Source organism: Eriocheir sinensis, chromosome 38, assembly GCF_024679095.1.
Source record: "Eriocheir sinensis breed Jianghai 21 chromosome 38, ASM2467909v1, whole genome shotgun sequence".
NCBI classification, from domain to species: Eukaryota; Metazoa; Arthropoda; class Malacostraca; order Decapoda; family Varunidae; genus Eriocheir; species Eriocheir sinensis.
In genome coordinates, this window is record NC_066546.1 from 7,096,506 (window position 1) to 7,114,652 (window position 18,147).

Below are 18,147 nucleotides of genomic sequence, written 5' to 3' on the forward strand. Positions count from 1 at the left end.
TCACTATATTCTTACCTTCCTATGACTTCATTTTTTTCAAGAGGGAAATAGTAAGACACCTTTGGAGCTACACTACCTGAAGTCACGATTATGCAGGTGGGAACTGGAATGCACTTTCTCCTCCTCCCTCAGAAGAAAGAATGGCATGTTATCTACGTTATTTCTCTCTCTCTCTCTCTCTCTCTCTCTCTCTCTCTCTCTCTCTCTCTCTCTCTCTCTCTCTCTCTCTCTCTCTCTCTCTCTCTCTCTCTCTCTCTCTCTCTCTCTCTCTCTCTCTCTCTCTCTCTCTCTTCTTTTATATTCCTACCGTTTATAATATTTCAAGATAGGAGTATTAAGCATAACTCTTTAGTGTTTTAGGACCCACATTTTTAATTAAACGTATCGGGTTCCCATTTTGACTATTTTCCAAGGCCACGGTAGAGATCAAACGTTTTTTCATGGGTGGTTTTCCCGATCGTGATGCAGAAATCGGGTTAAAACGTTCCTGGAATCACAGAACAGTCCATGAAAATGCCAGCAACTAGAGGCTTGTCAAACGGGTGAACTGAAGTGCCGATATGTTTAAGAATACGGTACTTTTTTTTAGAGTGCCGATATGTTTAAGAATACGGTACATTTTTTTTTACAGCATAGAGAGCAACTCAAGGACAACAAAAAAGAAGATATAAAAAAAAGAGATACGGTCATAGGGTTATAATCTTAAACATTTCGGCATCCAACTTCATAATTGACAAGGCTTTCATAGGAGTTTCGGGCTTTTCCAGGGGTAGTTTTATGACCCTGGTGGTAGTTTGACCCTTCTTCTGTACCATGAACCTAAAGACACACTTATTTGAACCCGACTGATCTCCTTTTTGGCCTTTGGAAATAGTTGATGTGAGAGGTGGAAGTGTTTGACAATACCGATCTTACGCTTTTAGTAATTTTGCCTTCTTTTGATTCCCATTTTCATTATATCTTTTTTTTTTTTTAGGTCCATGGATGATGCCCTTAATGAACGTGAGAAGATGTTACCTGAGTTTCTCCTCGTCCCCAGGTATGTGAAGGTGACCCAGTTTACCTGTTTGCCCATTACGCCATGCTAACTTGACGTGTGTGTGTGTGTGTGTGTGTGTGTGTGTGTGTGTGTGTGTGTGTGTGTGTGTGTGTGTTACTTACATAAGGAGTGAGAATGTTGGGTTGAGTGAATACCTGTTCAGTCATGTATGTGTGTATGTACGTGTGTGTGTGTGTGTGTGTGTGTGTGTGTGTGTGTGTGTGTGTGTGTTATCTATTATTCCATTACATAATTACCCATCTGTGTGAGAGAGAGAGAGAGAGAGAGAGAGAGAGAGAGAGAGAGAGAGAGAAAATGAAGGATCGTATGCGTAGAAGAAAGAAAAATAGCAGATGGAGAAAGAACCAGGAGGGGGAGGAGGAGGAGGAGGAGCAACGAGAGGGAAAGTGGGAGTGATTATCATGCATTCTTTTGTTGTTATTGTTGTTGTTGTCGTTGTTTCCTGTTCATTTTTGTTTTCTTTGCCTGATTATTTTATTTCCTCATTCTTCTATTGTTCATTATTCTCGCCTTTTGTGTGTGGAGTTTTTTGTCTAATTTTTCGTATGTGAGTGTTTTTCTTTATCCTTCCTATTTTTTTTTTTTTTTTGGGGGGGGGGTGAAGGTTGTTTTATTCATTGCCATTAATACGAAACTAAGTGTATGATTTCGTACTTTTGTTGGTAATTATTTGTATTCGCTTTAATTTTGTTCGTTAGTATTTGTCTCCTTCATTTCCTTGTATCCGTTATTTTTTCCATACTAACATACGTATCAAGGGGAAAGGTCACCTCAATTCGGGCTTATATAGGAGCGCTCCGCGCATGACGTCACTATGGGGTGAACAGCAGGGGGTTGACCGCTCATGACCGGGTCAGTCTGGTCAGACCTGCCGCCGCGTGAAAGTTAAAGGAGCTCCACTAATTAGTGTATTATTATGGGAAAATTTGCTTTCAAATTTGAAAAATTATTCTCTGTATCATCAAAGGATGTCTTTCTAATCGCAAACAGAATCCTGGACTTTTGTTGGTGGGGGCAGGGGAAAAAAAAAGAGGAACGGAATCTGTAATGGTTCAGTTACACATTCCAAGTATAATTTTCTCCATCCCCTCTCCCTTGTCTCTCCGAGAGGGGTCCCAGACCTCCACATTGGTTACTTTGTCATCCCGCCAGGCATCCAGGCGACGTCGGGGTCACACTTGCTGTTGTTAACGCTAGCCTGGCTTTTGTTTTCGCTGGCTTGCCAGCGATACATGCGGCAGTCTGGTCACACCACATGCAAAGTCCGCTAGCTAGCTAGATAGCTGATCATATCATAACAACACTAGCCGCTATGGAGGAAGCACTTCTTGGATTCGCTCTGTCCACAACTACTCTTGCCACTTGTTTTGTAGCCAGTGAGGACTTAAAGAAGAAAAGAAAAGTGAAATGAAAGTGGATAAGACCATGGCTGGCAAGGAAAGACCGAAGTGTGTTCGCCCTTGCTCTTGCTGTACAGGTGACCCGTGGGAAAGTCACCGAGGTCAAATGAGAACTGAATATTATATTTCCATTAAAAAAAATACATTTGGAAATTTTCTTGTATTGTCGTCTACCTCTTTTATTACGCATTTTAAGTCCCTCCCAAAAAAAGAAATGGAATTTTTTTTTTTTTATTGCATGTATGCTGAATAAACGACAGTTTCTTATTACCTTCCATTCGGCTACCGCTATCGCCAGCAGTACGGCCAGTGAAAACGGTCCGTATCGATAGCTCAAAGCAGCCGGTATCAATCGCTTGTGCAGCGCAAATGGCTGGCCGATCAGGCCGTACCGCTGGATCCAGCGATACCAGTAGCTAGTGTGACTGCGGTCACACTAGTGACCATAGTGACGTCACATAGGATGCGTGATTTATCTTTTTTCCCCGTCTTTCATGGCCCAGTTAGTTGGTTTCGTTGATTTCTTTATATTACTTTTTACGACTAAGTTTGTAATGAGTTGACTTATCTCCTTGAAAATACAACACTTCTAACTATAACTCTTTCTTTGATTTCATTATAGTACTTTTTACGACTGAGTTTGCAGTATGTAGACTTAACTGTGAAAATCCATCACTTCTAACTATAACTCTTTTTTCATTTCTTTTTTATACCTATTACTTTTTACGACTGAGTTTGCAATATGTCGACTTCACTGTGAAAATCCAACACTTCTAACTATCTCCGTCCCAAAAGTGGAATTAAAAAAGTCAAACTAGTCACATAACTTAAATACTAACATGACGCATAAAAATTCAGTCCATAATGTTCCTTTTGTTCCCTTGTTTCGTTTTCACGCCTGCAAGCACCTTCTTTTTGTTTCCATAATTTCCTTCGGTCCGTTGTTTTCTCCTTATTAAGATTCCGATGCCATTGTTATTTCCATTTTCAATCTTGTTACCGCTTTCGTTTTGATGTCATTATTTTTCTCTGGCTTTCCCTATTATGGAGATCTCTTGTCTGTTCAGTTGGTTTCCTTATCAGTATTGTGTTGCCTTTCTTCTCTCGTCTCATTTCCATCCTTGCCGTCACTTTCTTTTTCTCGTATTCATTATATTCTTGTCTATCTCCTTTTATGGAAATGTCCTCCTTTAATATGATGAACAGATCCCTTTGTCTTTTAATTTGTATTCTTGTCCGCGCTCTTGTGTCCAGTATTTCCGTTTCTCCATCCTCTTCTAGCGTTATTTTCATTATTTTTTCATCATTTATCTTTTATGTCAGTGTCCTTCGTTGATATGATGGACAGATCCCTTTGTCTTTTAATTTGTTTTCTTGTTCGCGTTCTTGTGTCCAGTATTTCCTTTATTCCATCCTCTTCCAGCGTCATTTTCATCATTTATCTTTTATGTCAATGTCCTTCGCTGATATGATGTGATGGAGAGATCCTTTTGTCTTACCATTTCCATTCTTGTTCGCGGTCTTGTCTCCATTATCTGCTTTGCTTCATCTTCTGCCAAGCGTAGCGGCAGAGAAGCGGGGCGTTGCCGGAGGACCCACGGGCTGACTGGCACCACTTTCACTCGAGGGCGTCGCACCGAGAGACAGAGACAGAGACAGAAGGAGGGAGGGAGAGAGAGGTGAAAGGTATAGAGTGGGAGGGAGAGCCTGGTCACTGGCCTAGCACAAAGATCCCTGGGACGCTTAGAAAACCTGAATTACTAAACGAAGGGAAAGTTGAGTAGGAGGAAGAGAGAGAGAGAGAGAGAGAGAGAGAGAGAGAGAGAGAGAGAGATGGTAGAAAAGGATATAAGTCGCAAGGGAAAGAGATAGTGGAAAAGGAAGAAAAGGAATGAAAAAATAAAAGGAAATACAAGGAGGAAAGAAGGAAAGGAGTTAGGAAGGAAAAGGAAGATTATGGAGGAAGGAAAGAAGAAGAAAGGGGAAGGAAAATACACGGAGGAAAGAAGGAAAGGAAGATAGGGAGGAAAGGAGAGAGAGGAAGGAGGGTAGATGAGGGAGGAGGCAAAAGATAAAGGAAGTAGGAGAAAAGGAGATAAAAGAAGAAGAGAAATACATGGAAAGAAGAAGGAAAGGAGAGAAAGAGAAAGAGAAAGAGAGAGGGGGGAGAAGTAGAAGAGGGAGGAGGCGAAGGAAACAGGAAGTCATGAGAAAAGGAGAGGAAAGAAGAAGAGAAATACATGGAAGGAAGAAGGAAAGGAGAGAAAGAGAAAGAGAGAGGGGGGAGGGGTAGAAGAGGGAGGAGGCGAAGGCAACAGGAAGTCAGACACAACAAGGATCCTCCAAGCAGAACACACTTTTTGTCGACACGCCTCCGCGCAGTGTGGCCGCGGCTGTGACTTTCTCTGCCTTGCCACGACCCGCTACGACCCACGCCTAGCCACGCTCGGGGGGGCGCGCGACCCTTCCCTTCCCTCCCTTACCTCACCTGCGCATCATAACAAAGAAACATAGCCGAGGTAGCCAGCGCGGTACCCTTTCCTCCCCTCCTTTCCGCTTCACTACGTAGTCACACCGTAAAATAGCAACATTGATATGGTCGAAGGCCGTACAAGACCCTCCTCTTTCCCTACACTAATTGATGTATAAAAGTATAATGTAAATGCTCGCAATGCCCCGAGAAAGTCAAACAGATCACACCACACAGAAATGGTCTAATGGTGTTTCAGAGGTGTTATGGTACGCCCCTGAAAGAGATCTGCTCCCAAGCTTACCAGTGAATGAAAGCGAGACAGAGAGAAACATGGACGGACAGATAGATGAAAAAAACGGAAAAAAACAGGAAAAAACATAGAGAGAGAGAAAGGAGAGAGATAAAAAGAGAGAAAGGATTAAAAGTGAAACCCATAATCAATTTCGTCATGCCACGCAGCTAAAAAGCGAAAGCAGACCCAACCAAGGCAAGAGTTACGGTATCGGGTAACTCAAATACAGCATAACCAAGAGATTGATACTTGAGACAAACAATATTATCTTTATTATAAATAGGACACAATACAATACAATACTAGTGGACCTCTTGACGTAAGAGTACAAATATCAGCACAAAAGATGCTTACAAAGAAAATCTCCGTCGGCGTGGAGATGCGAACCGCCGCGACGCAGCGACCAGCGTTGGTGCGGCGGATGTGTGTGTTAGTGAGTCCGGAGGGTGAATCCAGGGGTGAGTCCAGGGGGTGAGTCCAGGGGGTGAGTACGGAGGGTGATTCCAGGGGGTGAGTCCAGTTGGCGAGTCCAGAGGGTGAGTTCAGGGTCCTCACGGCACTGCTGGGAAAGATAAACGGGCGGGAGAGGAAGAGACGGATCAGTTCAGTTCATTTGAGGGTGAGTCCAGGGGGTGAGTCAAGTTGGCGAGCCCAGAGGGTGAGTTCAGGGTCCTCACGGCACTGCTGGGAAAGATGAACGGGCGGGAGAGGAAGAGACGGATCAGTTCAGTTCATTTGAGTTGAGGGTTAGAGAGATGATCCTTGCGACGACCTCTTCTTTGCGGCTTTCTTCTTGTCTTGGTTTGCTGTTCGATGGTTCGCTTATCCTTCTAGTACTCTTTTGCAGCGTCCTCCCTTATTGGTTTCTCATCTGTCTTTGGTGGTGGATGGTTCTCTCCCTTCCCAGTACTCTTTTGCGACCTCCCTTAGTTGTTTCTTATCTGTTTTTGCGGTCTGATAGTTCTCTCTTCCTTCCCAAGACTCGCTACTCTTTTGAGACGTCCTCCTCTTAGTGGCTTCTTATTTTTATTTCCTGGTTCTCTTCCCAGTACTCTTTTGCGACCTCCCTTTGTATTTTCTTATCTGTGTTTTGTAGTCGGTAATTCTCTCTTCCTTCCCAAGACTCGTGTACTCTTTTGAGACGTCCTCCTCTTAGTGGCTTCTTATCTGTATTTCTTGGTTCTCTCTTCCCAGTACTCTTTTGCGACCTCCCTTTGTGGTTTCTCATCTGTGTTTCGTAGTCGGTGGCTCTCTCTTCCTTCCCAAGACTCACGCGTCAACACTTTAGCTGTTAGTGATGGCGCGGATCCAGGGGAGGTAGTGGGACACCCTCACGTAGACGCCAGGGACGCCGGGGTGGCCGCAGCCGATGCCCCAAGACACGAGACCGGCCAGTTGCACGGTGCCGTCAGGGCCAGGGCATACGAGGGGGCCGCCGCCGTCACCCTGGGGGAAAGAGGAGGCAAGGGTGAAAGGGTGGCTCGTAGGAGAAAGGGGATATAGACATAGTTACGTATTGATAACAAAGAATAAAAGAAAACTCTCCCTAGAAAAGAAAACAACAAAAGGATAAAGAAAAACAACAACATTTACAGACAGACAAAGAAGGAAAGAAAGAAGGAAAGGAAGAAAAGGGAAGAAAGAAAGGAGAGGAAACAAGTAAACGAAGGAACAAGGAAGGAAAAAGAGAAAGGAACGGGAGAGGGAGAGACGGATAGACAGAAAAAGAAAGAGAGAAAGAAAACGAAACAACCAAACTAATGAACAAGGAAAAAAAGATAAAAAGAAAAGGAAACAAGCTAACGAAGAAAGAGAAAGAGAGGCAGAAAAAGAGAAAGGAGTAAAAGTGAAATCCCAAATCAATTACGTCATACTTGGCAATGGAGAGAGAATGAGAAAGAGAGGCAGAGACAGACAGACAAAGAAAGAAAGAAAACGAACAAACAAACGAAGGAACAAGGAAGGAAAGAGAGAAAGAGAGTCATACTTAGCAAGGGAGAGAGAGAATGAGGAAGAGACACACAGACAGACAGACAAAGAAACAAAGGAAACGAACAAACAAACAAAGGGAGAGAGAGAATGAGGAAGAGACACACAGACAGACAGACAAAGAAACAAAGGAAACGAACAAACAAACAAAGGAAACAGGAAAGAAAGAGAGAAAGTGAGTGAAAAAAAGAGAAATAAATAAAAATCCATCGAGAAAAAGAATGAGGGAGAGAGAGAAACACAGACAGGCAAACAGATAAAGAAAATAGCAAGAAAAAAAACTAAAACAAACAAGAAAGTGAGGGAACAAGGAACGGAAGATGAGAAGGCTTAGATCAAAACAAGATAAATTAGTAAGATTGAACCAAGGAAAAAAAATGAAAGCGAGACAGAGAAACACAGACGGACAGACAGATAAAAAACGACAAAAAACAAACAAACAAACAAAGAGAGAAAGATAAATTAGTCAGAGTGAACCAAGGAAAATAATGAAAGCGAGACACAGAGAAACAGACGGGCAGACAGATAAAAAAACGGGAAAAAAACTAAAGGAAAAAACATAGAAAGAGAGAAAGGAGAGAGATAAAAAGGGAGAAATGATTAAAAGTGAAACCTCAAATCAATTTCGTCATGGCCCGCAGCTAAAACACGAAAGCAGACCCAACCAAACCACTCCCTCCCTTTTTCCCTCCCTCCCTCCCTCCCTCACTCACTCTCTCACTCACCTTGCACGTATCTTTACCAGCTTCCCCTCCGGCACACAGGTTTCCCTCGTGAAGATTAAACTGTGGGCCGAGTCTTGTCTGCCTCAACCTCTCCTGGCATTCCGCTGCACCCACAACTGGCACTTCGACCTCCTTCAAGACTTGGCTAAAGCGTCCCTCTGCCCCGAACGCGTCCTTGCCCCAGCCCGTAGCGTGGCAGCGGTGACCGAACTCCGAGCCCTCAGGTGGCAGGCAGACGGGGGTGATGTGAGGGCTGGAAGGGAAAGCGCAGGTTCAGGTAGCGTTAAAAGGGAAGGTTTTTGCAGGTTAACCAGTGCGAAGGTTTTTATATAGACTGAAGGGGAAAGAGAGTCGTTTTGCCGCTTTCTTTCTCCCTGTTATGGTTGGCAAAGCTCATAACCAAGCTAGTAGTAATAGTAATAGTAGTAGTGGTAGTAGTAGTAGGAGGAGGATGAATAAAATAGTACTGGGGTTCCTGACACATAAAAGCTGTTGCCATTTAAGTTTTGGGCCTAATCTTAGTTTCCCTGATATGCGTACTAATTGGAATGATGTCTGCGTACGAATTGGTGAACTCGATCGTCGTCCGTCTGTTACTCACTTGGTGGTAAAGTCGACGAAGTCCTCGAGGCGCAGCACCGCCAGGTCGTTGTTGAGGTTCCCGGGGTAGAAGTCCGGGTGGGTGTAGAGCCCCGTGACGCGCAGCTCGACGTGCTTGTAGAACTCGCTCTTGGCGGAGACGTCCCACTCCCCGAGGCGGATCTTGAGGTCGGCGGGGTTGAGTCTGCGGCGAGGACGCAAGGGAATAAGGACAACAGGAATAAAGCAATACCTGATGGATATACCAGGAGGAGGAGGAACCAAGGGCCGTATTTTAAAACATTTCGTCGCTCAAGTTCACATATTTGACAAGGCATTCGTATGAGTTGAGGCAATTTCCAGGAGTAGTTTTATGACCCTGGTGGTAGTTTGACCCCTCCCCAGTAGCATGAGCCTAAAGAAACACTCATTAGAACCCGACTGACACCTTCTTTGACCTTTAGAAAGAGTTGATGTGAGAAGCGACAATGTCTTATAATACCACCCCAAGACCCATAAAACAGCGCCAGGTCAGCAGTACTCACTTGTCGACACAGTGGGCAGCAGTCAGCACATGTTTAGCGTCAATGAGCGCAGCGCCGCACACGTACATCATGGCGCCTTCCTTCCTCTTGAGAATAGCCGCCTGCCACGGGTACTCGCCGAACTCAGTGTCGCCCTCCGTGAACTGCGAGTTGGGGTTCTTGACGCGGCCCAGGAGCCCCTTGGCGTTGCGTGTGCCGCAGGAGTACTGGTGGGTGCGCGCGGTGGGGCGGAAGACGGGGCGGCGACAACAGACGTGCTCCAGGCCGCAGCTGCCGTCTTGTGGGGTGAAGCCTGTGAGTTGGCGCTGCGGGGAGGAAGGGAACCATTAGGAAAAGCCGTGAGAAAAGCTTTTATCTCGTGTGTGGGGGGGAGGGGGGAGGGATAGTTATGGGAAGGAATATTCACTCCTTTTTAGTGTATGTGGATAAGTCTGCCCTTTATGTCTCCTATCTCAGTTAACGCTGCGTTGAGTAAGGGAAAAATTACGTAGAGTGCCGTTTAATTGTGTTTGAGTGGACAGGGATGGTTTTAAGCCCCATATGCCCTTTGGTATACTCCTGTGCAGAGAACTGGTCTACGAACTCAGTAGTGGATGAGTGGAACAAGCAGAGGTGCAGTTAATGTTATGGTTGAAAAGTTCAGTTGGAGGCTAAATGGATGTATGAATGAAAAGGGCAGGGGCTGAATACCTAGGTCTCATGTGTAGGCCGACTAGCTAACCTCCTGTAGCCTGTATCCATGCGTGACACTTACCCCCTGGCGGTCATTAGGCACGGGCGCGTCCTCCACTCCCTCCGCCGGTACGTCACGCCTCACACGAGACGCCTCTTCAGCTTCCGTCGCCTCCGTCACAGCTTCCTCGGTCGCGGTCTCCTCATTCTCGGTTTCTGCCACTTCAGTCACCGGCTCTTCAGTTTCGACTTCAGTCACAGCCTCAGTCGCTGTCTCCTCCACTTCGACGGTCTCATTGTCGGCGTTGACGTAGACTCTATCGGCTGACAGACCCAAGACACGACCCCGCCTGATGGGGCTGCCAAGCTCTTGGTGTGCAACAATCACTTGGGGTGCAACAATATCTTGAGGTGCTTCGGTTACCACCTCCTCCTCGTCACCAGCAACCTGAGTAGCGTTGGAGAGGATGTCTGAGCCCTTCGTGCGGGCGTCCAGGAACTGCCTGATGTCGCTGGTGAAGGGCATCACCACGTCATGGGCGTCGCAGAAGGACACCGGCACGCACTGGCAGTCCTCGCGGTAGGTCGGGGCGGCCTGCTCGCGGAAGAACGTCTCGGGAACTGTTCTCATGGGCTTGAACCCGGTCTCGATCTTGCTTGGTCTGAAGGTATGCGGCGGAACCTGAGGAACGTGCCTGCTTGGAGGGAAAGAGGAAGAGGAGGGGGAGGAAACGTGGCTTGTAGGGAAGGAGGAGGAGGGAGCTTGGCTGCGTGGAGGGAAGGAGGAGGAAGGGGAGGGAGCTTGCCCGCGTGGAGGGAAGGAGGAGGTGGAGGAGGAAACGCTACTGGTCACACGCACTCGGGTCGCCTGCCGCTGGCTGTCCGTGTTGATGATGTCCTGGATGCTGTCCGGCTCCTCGAACTTGACGGAATCCGAGTCGGGCTGCCGCTTGAACACCTGCTTGGAGCCCTGGGTGTAGTATGGGTCCTCCTGGTAGTAGGCGGGGCCCTGGTCGCCCTTGTAGATGTGGGTGTGGGTGTGGGAGTGGTGCTCGACTACCGTGGGTTTGGAGGAGTGCTTGGTAACGGTGTAGGTATGAACGGGGTTTACGTACGTAGGCTTATGCACGTAGTCAACCTTTTGGGCGAAGGGCACGGGCTTGGGGGCCACGTAGGAAGGCTGAGGTGACACATATGTTGGCTTGGGTACTGGGGGCTGGTAGGAGGGGAGGAGGGGGGCGTAGGCGGGGTTGGGGGCGAGGTAAGAATTCCCTTTCTGTGGCTTAGGTTTGGCTCCCCCTGGAAGGTATGGCTCCAGGGCCGTCATGAAGTCCTTGAAGGGGGAGAAGGAGTTGCCTTTGGAGGGGGCATGGGCGCCGAACTTCCTGTTGGGGTAGGGGAGAGGGGGGCCATAGCTGCCTGTAGGGGGGAGGGGCGGCTTGGGCAGAGGGGCGCCGTAGGTTCCGGAGGGCGGCAACACGGGCCTTGGAGGCGGGCCGTAATGGGACTTGATTGGCGAAGGATGCTTCTTGTTACACTGTAAGGAGAGAAGGACTTTTTGAGCATCACGGAGACTGCAGGAAGGACAAACTAACCCTTTCTTCCTTTTCTTGACCTCATCTTTCACCTTACCCCCTTCCTTCCTTCTTCCCTCTCTCCTTTGTATACCCTCTGGTGACAAAGCGAAGACGTGTGAAGAGAGACAATGACGAAACTTGAGTATAGCGACAGAAGGAGAGAATAACGAAAGGAAGATGTGGAGAGAGACTGACAAAAGGGAATTGGGTGAAGAGACAAAAGGAAACTGAGTGAAGAGACTGAACGATACAGTAATTAATGAAGCTTTGTGAAGAGACTGACGAAAGGAAACTAAATGAAGAGACAAAGAGACATTATATAAGCGTAGCCATTTAAAGAGGAAAAGATATAGTAATAAAAAGAACTGAATGAAGATAAAAAGAAAATAACATAAGAAGAAAACGAGAATAGAGAAAGAGATGTAACAAAAAGAACTGAATGAAAAGACAAAGAAAATAACAAAAGAAGAAAACGAGAATAGAGAAAGAGATGTAACAAAAAGAACTGAATGAAAAGACAAAGAAAATAACAAAAGAAGAAAACGAGAATAGAGAAAGAGATGTAACAAAAAGAACTGAATGAAGAAACAAAGAAAATAACAAAAGAAGAAAACGAGAATAGAGAAACAGATAGTAACAACAGGGAAGTGAGTAGAAGGAAAGAGAAAATATAAAAAAAAGGAGGCTATTTGAAGAGACAGATTGAGACGGTGACAATAGAAAGATATGTAAAGGAATCATAAACTGTAACAAAATGACACTGCTTGAAGAGACAGCAACAGAGCGCAGATGAATAAGGAGACAGGAAGAGAAAGCCGTGTACATCTTGCTCCCTCTGTCTCCTATCGCTGTCAAAGAGTAATCCCCGCTCAATTCTCTTCCTCGTTTCTCTTCTCTCTATTCAGTTTTAATCTCTCCTTTCCTTCCTTCCTTAATTTGCTTTCTTTATCTGCTTATAATGATTGTTTCGCCGCTCTCTCATCTCAGTCATCTAATTGCTCCTAATCATACCTTTTCTCTCCTACTGTTATCCACTTGAATGCTCTATCTTTCTTTTCTTCTCTACTAACCCACATATTTCGTCACTCCTTTCTATTTTGCTCTATTTGGCACATATTCCCAAACAATTCGGGGCCTACACACCCACATTTGGTAAGGCCTTGTTAGTTTTATGAGCCTTGTGATAGTTTGGCAAGACTTCTGCACCATGAACATAGAAAAACGCTCATGAGAAACCGACTAATCTGCTTTGGAAACAATTTGAGAATACGCGCCAAAGACATCACGTGAAAACTATTAACTGGCAGGTACTTACGTTTATCCCGATGCCGTAAGTACAAAGCTTCTCGCCGATGCCCAGGAAGCGGCCCTCGCGATCGCCTCCCTCGGCCGCTAGAGCCACCAACTCCTCCTCCGTCAGTTCGCGGTGGGGCTCAAGCGGCAGGACGTCCACACCAATGGCCCTGGCTGCTATCGGCGTCTCCTGCTCCTCCTCCCTCTCAGGACTGACGGAGACGCTGAAGGTGGCCTGGCCCTGGCTCACTGGGGACGCCTCGCTCGCATCGCCCCACGACCACTCATCCTCGGCCGCCACGCACGCCGCCGCCGCCACCAGCAGACACAACACGGCTGGAACGAGTCAGGCAGGGAGTCGGTTAGTCAGAAGAAGACCCAGATATTGTAACGCATAGCAAGTCAGCCATTCAGTCAGTCAGGCAGTCAGATACACACTCAGGGAGTTGGTTAGTCAGAAGAAGACCCAGATATTGTAACGCATAGCAAGTCAGCCATTCAGTCAGTCAGGCAGTCAGATACAACACTTCTGCACCGAGTCAGTTAGTAAGTCAGGCACAACACGGCTAGGAGTCAGTCAGCTGGAGTCGGTTAGTCAGGAAGATGAGTCAGATGTTGTAACACCCAGCAAGTCAGCCATTCAATCAGTCAGACTCAACCGGATGTAAGGTCACAACACTTTTCCACCGAGTCAGTCAGTCAGTCGGCAAGAAGAGTCACATACTATAACACTCAGTAAGTCAGCCATTCAGTTAGCCAGACTCAACACGGCCGTAAGGAGTCAGTCAGTCAGTTAGTCACAACACTTCTACACCGAGTCAGTCAGTCAGTTAGTCACTTTTCTACACCGGGTCAGTTAGTTAGTCAGCACAACACTTGCTTGAGTCATGCAGTCAGTCACGTTTCGCTGTCACGTCCCATCGTCACCAAAACAACAAGAAGCCCCTCAACAATACTCACTTTTAACCCTCATCGTCGCCTCCAGATGAGCTTATATGGCACCAGAGTCTTGAAATAACTTAAATAAATAAATAAGAGTGCCGGGGAGGCCAACGCAGCGCACCTCCACCTCTCGTGCCGTTCCAGAACACAATGATCGCTCTCTCCTTCACGCCGGGCCTTATATACTCACCGCTCGCCCGACACCTTCCGCCGCTAAAGACGCACCCTCAACCACCCTCACTAACAGGGATTTCCGGTTGACCTGCTGGGAGAGGGGAAGGATCAAGCTACCTTTCTTCAGGCCACCGATAGCGAAAGGCAAAAATATGAAGAAGCGGGGAAACACGGCGATAAAGAGGACTTAGTGAGAGAAAGTGAGAGGAGGGAGGATGCCGTGCGGGGTTCGGCGTTCTGCAAGGGGAGTCAGCGACCTTAGAAAGTGTAAGAAGATCACCTTAGACACGAATGAGTGGAATTACGTGAGGGGGAAAGAATGTTTGTTTACTTGCTGGCACCTGGCGGACGATGATTACGAGATGTTAGGAGAGAGTGTTTACCTGAGAGAGAGAGAGAGAGAGAGAGAGATGAAAATAGACAGAGACAAAGATGGACAGACACAAACAAAGAAATAGAGGAGTCCATATCTCTCTCTCTCTCTCTTTCTCTCTCTCTCTCCCTACGTTCTTTCTCTTTCTCCACGCCGTAATTTACTTTCACTCTCGCCTCGCAGTGTTGCCAGCTCGGGATCACAACCTTTAACCACATGCTTGTCACGAGTCCTTTCTAGGCAGTCAATGTTATGCAGCTTCGGCGTCACCCTAAGAATACCCAGGCGCCTTAATTCCCCTCACCCATTACGTAGAGAGGCAAGGAAGGGAGTTGGCTAGCAAGGTGGCGAGCAAGATGGCTGGCAGGTTGTTGCGTTCAGTACTGTTTGAAAAGGGAAAGGAGGAGAGTTTGTGTGCCTGAAATGTAGAAATGTGTTTGTGGGGATGGTTGGCGAGGTGCGTTGTTTGTTTGTTTGTTTGTTTGTTGTTTGCGTTAACTGTATTGATTTTTTTTTTTTTTTGTATTTCTGTAGTTGGTTATTTTTTTCCTTATGTGTTTATTCACTGTACTATACGGCTGTTTGTTTGTTATGTCTTTGATTAAATATGGTTGCCTCCTTTATACTGTGTAAATTTGTAATCAGTAATCTATATGTATCTGTGTGTTTATGTATATCTCTATCTGTACTTGTATCATTTCATATATCTATCTGCCTGTCAAGTACCTACGTTTCTGTCTCATCTATTTATCTATCTAGTTATCTATATCTATCTATCCACTGATCTGTATTTATCTATTTATCTGCTTACCAACTGCCTTTCTTTCTGTCTTATCTCTCTATCTGTCTAGTTGTCTATATCTACCTATGTACCTGTCTGTATACTAATCTATATGTCAATCTATCTGTGGTGTGTAAAGAGATGGAACGTGTTTGTGTGTGTGTGTGTGTGTGTGTGTGTGTGTGTGTGTGTGTGTGTGTGTGTGTGTGTGTGTGTGTGTGTGTGTATAGGCCTAGGTAACAAGAGGCAACTAGGCCTACCCTCGCCGCATCCGGGTCTCCCACGACACTATAAACTCCCTTGGACAGGTAGATAGATTCCGATGCCTTCCCTCCCCCCCCCCCCTCTCTCTCTCCCTCTCTCTCTCTCCCTCCCTCCTTCCTTTCACTCTCACTCATTCTGACACTTCTCTCCACCCGTAGCGAGACCTTTAATTTGTAGTTCTCTCTCTCTCTCTCTCTCTCTCTCTCTCTCTCTCTCTCTCTCTCTCTCTCTCTCTCTCTCTCTCTCTCTCTCTCTCTCTCTCTCTCTCTCTCTCTCTCTCTCTCTCTCTCTCTCTCTCTCTCTCTCTCTCTCTCTCTCTCTCTCTCTCTCTCTCTCTCTCTCTCGTTTATTCGCTGTTTACTTTCCTCTTTCCTCCATTTCCTTCCTCCTTCCTCCTGCTCTTTCTTCCATCCCCTCCTCCTCCTCCTCCTATATAAATTCACCTTCACTCTCATTAATGTTCTCTCCCTTCCTCCCTTCCCTCCCTCCCTCCCTCTCACTTTCCCTCCTTACACCTCATTTTGCCTTCATCTTCATCAACTCTTCACGGATGCGGTTACGTCCCCCCCCTCTCTCTCTCTCTCTCTCTCTCTCTCTCTCTCTCTCTCTCTCTCTCTCTCTCTCTCTCTCTCTCTCTCTCTCTCTCTCTCTCTCTCTCTCTCTCTCTCTCTCTCTCTCCCTCCAGCCTCCCTCTGCTATAACCCTCCTTCCCTCCTCCTCCTCCTCCTCCTCCTTTTCTTTCTCTCCATCATCCTTTCTTCCTCTCGTAATTTACTGTCAAGATGATTCCTACACTCTTTGCTCCTGTCACCTCGCCGCCTCCTCCTCCTCCTATTACCCCAAAAAAAGCCTTACAGAGCCCCCTTTCCCACCTAATCCTATACCCCTACCACTGCTACCCCTCCCTTCCCTACCACTCCCTTCCCTTCCCTTCCTTTCTTCTCCTCCTGTCCTGCCCAGCCACCACCCTCCACCCCCGCTGCCGCCCTCCTTCCCCTCCTTCAGAACTTTCTCTTCGGGGACTCCCCAAGGCCACAGTGTACCTCGAGGCATTTGGCAAGAAGACAGATGCTGGAGGAGAAGGAAGTGGACGAGGATGAGAGAAAGGGAGAGGCAGTGAGATGTGTATAAGAGAGGAGGAGGTGGAGAGGAGATGGAAAGAGGAGGTTTAGAGGAGTAGAAAACGGGGGGCGGGTGGAAGAGTGGATAGATACAGGGGGAAAGGAAGTGGAGGAGGAAATGGGTGAGGTGGATAGGAAGGAAGAAAGGAAGGAAGGCACAGTGGAAAGGCGGATAAAGAAAAGGGAAAGGTAAATGAAATAGTGGATTAAAAAAGTGGTGAGATATGAGGAAGTTAATTGAGAAGAAAAGGAAGTAGGATTAGATATATAAAGGTGGATAAACAGAGGAGAAAGGAAGGATACGAATAAAAATAAATGGACAAGGAGTGACGATGAAGAGGGGAGAGAATGGAAGAATAAAAGAAGGCTAGAAGTGAAATAGATAATGAAGGAAGAATAAAAAGGTTACGAGGATGATTGATAAAGATTCCTCACCCCCTCGAGACAGCATCGTGGCCGTGAAAAGAAGATCAAACGCTTCGAACTTAGAGAACAAGAGAACAAGGAAGAGAAGAGGAGGCTGAGAGCTACTGGCAAGAGAAGAAGAGGAAGCAAGGGAAGAAAAGGAAACAAGGGAAGAAGAGGAATCAACAGCGGAAGAGAAACAAGAAAAAGAAGAGGAAGCAAAAGAAGAAGAAGCAACAGAAGAAGAGGAATCAAGAGAAGTGGAAGCAAGAGAAAGAGAAGAAGAGGAAGCAAAGTTGGAGGAAACAAGAGAAGAAGAGAAAGGAAGAGAAGAAGAGTAAGGAAAAAGAACATCCACAAAGAAACTAAACAAGAGGAAACGTGATAACAACGCCTTGGAGCCAAATGCAACAGAGATGAGCACCGAGGCCACGCGCAGCTATAACGTACGCTCCGAAACCTTACCCGTGAAAAACTTGGCGGTGAAACTTAAGATACAGTCCAGCGTGTATGTTTCCCGCCCCGTTTGGAAAGCATAACAATAATAAGTGACGTTCTCATAAACACACATATTGCACGGTAGCTTAGATAAATGTTTCCTGCAGAAGAGAGAAAATATTAGGTGAGAAGAGATGAAGAGAGATAAAGGGAGGAAGTGAAGAAAGAAAAGATACAATAACCAGCACTGCACGTAAGAGGGAAAGACAGAAGATAGAGAGAAGTTAGTTTTATAATGAAAAGAAAAGAAAGGAAATGGAAGATAAAGAGGAATTAGGATTATAAAAAGAAAGGAAAGAAAGAAGAACAGTGGAATCAGTATTATAGCAAAGAGAAAAGAAGGGAAACAATAGAAAGATGAATTAGTACTTGAAAAAAGACAAAAGAAAGAAAAGATTAGCAAAGGAAGGAAGGTGAAAATTAATTGATATAAGATCAAAGAGGAAAGAAAAGGACCAGGAGTGTACGAACGAGGGAAAGAGAGAAGATGAAGAGGAATTAGAATTAGAACAAAGACAAAAGAAAGGTTTAGAAAGGAAGGAAGGTGAAAATGAATTGGTATAAGATCAAAGAGGAAAGAAAAGGACCAGGAATGCACGAAAGAGGGAAAGAGAGAAGATGAAGAGGAATTAGTATTAGAACAAAGAGAAAAAAAAGAAATGGTTTACAAAGGAAGAATATGAAAATGAACTAATACAAGATCAAAGAGAAGAGGGAAAAGAGCAATACAAATAAAGGAGATGAAAAGGAGATAAATTAAGAGAAAATGAGACAAAAAAAGGAAAGGTACACAAAGAAAGAAGAAAGGAAAGTAAGAGGCAAATAAGAAAAGAAAGGAGAAGTACCCACAAAGAAAGGAGATGGAAAGATAACAAGAAATAAATGAGATAAGAAAGGAAAGGTAGAGAAAGAAAGAAGAAAGGAAAGTAAGAGGCAAATAAGAAAAGAAAGGAGAAGTACCCACAAAGAAAGGAGATGGAAAGA

General features: G+C 45.8%; 2 protein-coding genes across 2 annotated transcripts in view; one reads left to right on the forward strand and one right to left on the reverse strand.

Moving 5' to 3' along the window:
• The first annotated feature begins 983 nt into the window (after nucleotides 1-983).
• LOC127008615 (uncharacterized) overlaps nucleotides 984-18,147 on the forward strand; it is a 45,276-nt gene continuing 28,112 nt past the window's right edge. The window contains exon 1 of the mRNA XM_050880833.1: nucleotides 984-1,039. Coding sequence (XP_050736790.1) covers nucleotides 1,011-1,039 — 29 coding nt within the window. The 5' untranslated portion in view covers nucleotides 984-1,010. The remainder of the gene's footprint in view (nucleotides 1,040-18,147) is intronic.
• LOC127008614 (serine protease filzig-like) lies at nucleotides 5,483-13,723 on the reverse strand. Its single transcript, XM_050880831.1, has 7 exons — nucleotides 13,566-13,723; nucleotides 12,628-12,941; nucleotides 9,818-11,272; nucleotides 9,064-9,368; nucleotides 8,541-8,723; nucleotides 7,940-8,192; nucleotides 5,483-6,671 (listed from the first exon to the last, which is right to left on the reverse strand). Exons 1-7 carry the CDS (start codon nucleotides 13,576-13,578, stop codon nucleotides 6,510-6,512), a joined length of 2,685 nt encoding a protein of 894 aa, XP_050736788.1. The 5' UTR covers nucleotides 13,579-13,723; the 3' UTR covers nucleotides 5,483-6,509.